Genomic DNA, 5,478 nt, shown 5'->3' with positions numbered 1-5,478 from the left:
CACTGGGCAGACCAGGTGGAATTTTATGTGTTATTCAAATATGCCTTGGGCAGCCTTTGACTTTGTAGAAACTATAGAGTGTTTATTTATTATGTATTTATCTATTTTTTTTTTACTTTTTCTCAGGAGTGATCTGATTACAACCTGTCTTTTGCTTCCAGAGCATCTGCATACAGCTTTTGGGGGATAGGGCTTCCTTCTTCTGAGACCCCACCCAGCTGTGCTTGGAACCCTGAGGCTGTTTGCTTCATATTCCCCTGTAGTTAAAGTAGCCCTTACTCTGCCTTATCTTATACCCAGATACTTTCTCTCCAGCTTACTTCTACTCCTTGTTCTTTGCCCTCCCAATTTATTAACACTTAGACTAGCTAGCTCTGTGACAGTATCCAAACTTTGGTCTCCTGTCTCTCTATTTTTTCAACTTTATTAAGGTGTAATTTACATATAATAAAGTACACCCATTTAAAGTGTACATTTTGATGAATTTTAACACTCCAAACTCTTTTAACCTAAACTCTACACTTAGAAACAAAACTCTCTCTGACCTCTAGATGACCACTTTATCTTTCATGAAGCCAGGAACGTGAAGTAATTTGTTTCCCTTACAACATTCAGGTCTGAGTTCTGAAGAAGCAGTTGGGATTTCTCTCTAATTTCAGCAAGGTCACACAACTCTTAAGTAGCAGACCTGAGAATTTAACACAGATCTTATTTCAAAGCTTGTATTGTTAACTGCTAGGCTAGTTTTACTTCCCTCACAGGTGTTACCTTGTTCAGGAAGTTATTGTTATGCCTGGTAACTGAGGTCTCCATCCATTGTATTTTTTGTTTGGCAGTCTTCAGTCTATGGGGTTGAAATTTGTCTGTGTCTCTGAGGCTGGCGAGGCAGAGACTCAGTGTCTGGGTGTGTCCCTGAAGAAAGCTATTTGTAACCAGGCAAACAATTCCAACGTCCAGTAGACACCAGCCACAAAACCACATTTGCATCATACTCAGCATTCTGTTAGCCTCACCTAAGTCAGAGAGATGAAAACAAATTGTGACAGGGAAGAAGATGAAGGTGAGAAGGAGGATAAGACTGTAATTAATGGTGCGCTATCTTTTCTTATTCTTACCAGATACTGTATTTATGGAAAAGGGGCTAGAAAGTGTTAGTCTAGGTTTTTGAAAGGTAATGGTGGCTATATTGGAGCCTGAATGCATAAGAAGTTTTATTGTTGCTGTTTTGCTTGACTTTTTGTTTTTTGTTTATTATATTAAAACAATTGTTTTAGGTAAGCACCAAAATAACAAAGCGTTTTGCTTAGCAGATCACTAAGACTGTCTGGTGGGGAAGTCTGGTTTGACTTTGTCATGGTGCATTGGGGAGAGTACTAGGTGGGCTATTAGTAAACAGCCTAGTTCTGGTTCTTGCTCAGCCACTCTCTTCCTGGGTTACTTTGGCCAAGTAACCAACTGTTCCAGCCTTCATTCCCTCATTTGTAGGAGGGGAGGGGATGATAGTGATCTCCAAGTCTGGATTTTGGCTGTAGTTTAAAGTATCCAGTGGCCCTAGGATGTCTACAGGATACCCAGCTAAATTTGGATTTCAGATAAACAATAAATAATTTTTTATAAGCATGTCCCATGCAATAGGAAATAGTTTTTGCATGTGGGTATACATATGTCCCAAATATTTCTTAGGACAGACCTATACTAAACGTTATTTACTAAATCTGGAAGCAGTTAATGGCTATTTTTAGTTGCCAGTATGTTTTTTCCAACCATGTTATGGTTTGGACTCTCTATACCTTTAAATAATTTATGTTCCTAGACAAGTTTTACCTAATTCAGTGTTTCCCATTCTTTTCCACATCAAAACATAAATATAGAAAAAAGACTGTCTTTGTACACACACTGGGTTGAGGGTGTCTATTTCTCTCACCCTTTGTATCAACTATTTATGATGCAGTATGTGCCATGGCATAAGGTTGGGAGGCTCTGATTTATTTAATTAACATCATAGGTTATAGGAAGGAAGCACAAAGACTTCTATTGTTCAAATACTGTTTCAGTGAAAATGAAAATAGTAAGTATTCTTCAGATTCACTACAAGGTGTTCCTTCAATCTATAAGGTACATTCATTTGATAAAAATCCTTCTGTAAAACATCAAGTTGTAACTAGTACTTTAAAAATCAATACTAAAATGAGGAAAATCATAATGATTTCATTGAATATGGCTTTTTCTAGAAGGAAAAAAATTCACACGTTCATGTATTTTGAATGACTGAAAATCATTCAAACAACGATTGGCAAGTAACAGGATGAAACCTCTCTTATTTAGAAAAAAAATGTGGAGATTATAAAATGGATTTTTGACTTTATTAGCCATAAAAGGGAATCTAAGCATTATGGCACAAATGCAGTTCTGGTCTTATTTGATATGTACCTTAATTTCTATCTATATTTAAATATGTAATATTTAAATAATGTTTAAATTTAATATTATGCTTTTGTTTTATAGTTAGATATAAATTGAATTTGTCTTTATATAAAATTAAACTGTATCAAAATCAACTTTATCATACACACTTTATTAATTACTAAATGTTAAATAATGTTTTCTCTTAAAATTATTTTTCATTACACTATTAAGAAATAACAAAATAACAGGTATTTATATGAAAAGAGTTTTGAGAGATTACATATTATTGAAGAATGGGACAAAAGTCAAATGGATGGGAAAGTTGATGAAACACCAGATACTCTTACAGGTCACAACACACTCTTACCTGTGTTCCCATAGCGCTAACACGTGTCCAGAGCACCAAACTATGCTGTTACATAGTATTAAAGTCACTGTAGGAAAATTGGTGGAATATACACGGAGTGGCCAGATTATTATGACCACCTGACGTTTGTAGGCAAATTAGCTATAATTTCGCCCTAACCGGTTTGGCTCAGCGGATAGAGCATCGGCCTAGGGACTGAAGGGTCCCGGGTTCGATTCCGGTCAAGGGCATGTACCCGGGTTGTGGGCACGTCCCCAGTAGGGGGCGTGCAAGAGGCAGCTGAATCGATGTTTCTTTCTCATCGATGTTTCTAACTCTCTCTCTCCCTCTCCCTTCCTCTCTGTAAAAAATCAATAAAATATATTTTTAAAAAATTAGCTATAATTTCATGCTGAAGTTGTAGAGGGCCAGACCATTATAAATAGGGAAGCAGGTTGTTTACCACGACAGTAGGAGTGATTTTTTTTCTGAAGATATGGGTAAACAACGCGATTTAATAGCCTTTGAACGTGGGGTATATTTGAATGTGAGTGGCCAGATTATTATGACAACCTGACGTTTGTAGGCAAATTAGCCATACACTGCATCATATGGGATATGGAAGCCGAAGGCCTGTTTGAACAACTTTGCTGTCTGCAGTTACCAATATCAAACGTCTCCAATTCGCACAGGAACACAAGGATTGGACAGTCGAGCATTGAAAAAAAGTCATGTGGACCGATGAATCACATTTCCAGTTGCATCATGCAGATGGCAGAGTGACAATTTGGCGGAAACAGCATGAAAGCATGCACCCCATATGCATGAGTACGACCCTTCAAGCTGGTGGGGGCAGTGTTATGGTTTGGGCCATGTTTGCCTGGCATGATTTGGGCCCTTTAATTCATGTGGAACAACGTCTGAATAGCACAACATACCTAAGTATTGTTGCTGATCAAGTTCATCCTATCATGTTGATGGCGTATCCCAATGGAGATGGCTTCTTCCAACAAGACAATGCGCCATGCCACGGTGCTCGTATTGTGCAGGAGTGGTTTCAAGAACATGAGGGAGACTTTACCTTGCTTAGGTGGCCCCCACAATCACCAGATCTCAATCCAATTGAGCATTTGTGGGACGAAGTTAAAAGAGCCATCAGGCAGCTGGTTCCACAACCATCAAATCTCACAGAACTGGACAGTGCCATTCATCAGGCATGGTGTCAGATTCCTCGCATCACCTTTCAACATCTCGTGGAGTCAATGCCAAGAAGAATCGCCGCAGTATTGAAGGCAAAAGGTGGCCCAACGAAGTACTGCTGGGGTGGTCATAATAATGTGGTAAACAACCTGCTTCCCTATTTATAATGGTCTGGCCCTCTAGCAACTTCAGCGTGAAATTATAGCTAATTTGCCTACAAACGTCAGGTGGTCATAATAATCTGGCCACTCAATATATATATATACACACACACAAATATATATAAATGTATATATAAATAAACTTCTTTCTTTATGATTTTAAGCTCTATATTCCAAAAGGGAGGGAGTTAAGAATATGAACTTTCTTGGGTTAGAATTAATGTGAGTTACTTAAGCCCTTTGAGCTGCAGTTTTCTCATCTATATCATGAGAATAATAACAATTCTTATCTCAGTGTATCATGAGGGGAAATGAGAACTGGTGTATAATGAGAATACAGAGTGGTATTCAGTAAATTGCTAATATTTTAATTTTAGCTCCTATATATATCGAAGTATATAACCAATGAGTAACGTATTTACATTGGTATTCAATTTGTAGACTGTGAGCTTCTTGAAGGCCATCTGTCTTCTCACCCTGAGAATCCACTGTGATATCTGGGTAGGCTGCGGTAAAAAATGTGTGCAGAAATTATTTGAGAGTCACTTAAGAGTACAGTTTGTGCATGTGTGTCTTTATATAACTACTAGGGGCCCAGTGCACGAATCCATGCACCTTGAAAGAAACTGTGGGCCGCGAGGCTGCTGTGGGCACAGGGGCGGGTCTTGGCCCATCCTCTGCACCCCTGCCTGACCCCTCCTACCATGGTCCCCAGTTCCCTGTCTGCTGGCAGCCCCACTCCCACTGCCGCCGCCCCCACGCACTGACAGCGCTGGCCCCACTCCCACTCACCGACTGTCCAGAGCAAATGCTGGCACCAGCAGCAGGTGGGAGCAGGGCCGGTGCTGTCAGTAAGTGCGAGTGGTGGCTACTGCCCCAATTGCCCCTCAGGAGCAGGGGGTGGTGGAGAAGCCCTGAGAGGTGATCGGGGCCAGCAGCCACTGCTGGCACCAGCAGCCGCCGCTGGCACCCACTGCCAAGCACCAGCAGTGGGTGCGAGTGGCGGCTCTGGTGCCAAAAGCAGGTGCGAGCGGAGCTGGCACTGGCAGCAGGTGCAGGCATCAGTAGCAGGTGCAAGCGCCTGGCGGAACCGCGCTGTGCAGGAGCAAGAATTTTCAGTAACCACCAGAGGCTTGCCCTGATGACAGTGAGCAGTCCCCTGACTTGGTCTGGCGCCCTGCTCACCTGTTCCACCATCCCGCGGCTGATGCCTGCCATGTTCCACACTCTGCCACCTGCTGCCCACCATGTTCCGCGTGCGCCCCCGGTGGTCAGCACACGTCATAGCTACCGGTTGTTCGAGTGTTCCACCGTTCGGTCTGTTTGCATATTAGGGTTTTATATATATACTAGAGGCCCAGTGCA

General features: G+C 41.4%; 1 protein-coding gene across 3 annotated transcripts in view; it reads left to right on the top strand.

Annotated features, from left to right (window-relative positions):
* The first annotated feature begins 2,044 nt into the window (after positions 1-2,044).
* The window catches only part of WDR72 (WD repeat domain 72), a 182,005-nt gene continuing 178,571 nt past the window's right edge, over positions 2,045-5,478 (top strand). For all 3 annotated transcript variants that reach the window (XM_014530071.1, XM_014530069.1, XM_014530070.1), the window contains exon 1: positions 2,045-2,068. In XM_014530071.1, coding sequence (XP_014385557.1) covers positions 2,060-2,068 — 9 coding nt within the window. In that variant the 5' untranslated portion in view covers positions 2,045-2,059. The remainder of the gene's footprint in view (positions 2,069-5,478) is intronic.

The sequence above is a fragment of the Myotis brandtii genome, unplaced genomic scaffold, assembly GCF_000412655.1.
Source record: "Myotis brandtii unplaced genomic scaffold, ASM41265v1 scaffold709, whole genome shotgun sequence".
Classification (NCBI taxonomy): Eukaryota; Metazoa; Chordata; class Mammalia; order Chiroptera; family Vespertilionidae; genus Myotis; species Myotis brandtii.
The sequence above is the reverse complement of the archived record's forward strand: the minus strand, read 5'-3'. Positions and strand labels throughout refer to the sequence as shown.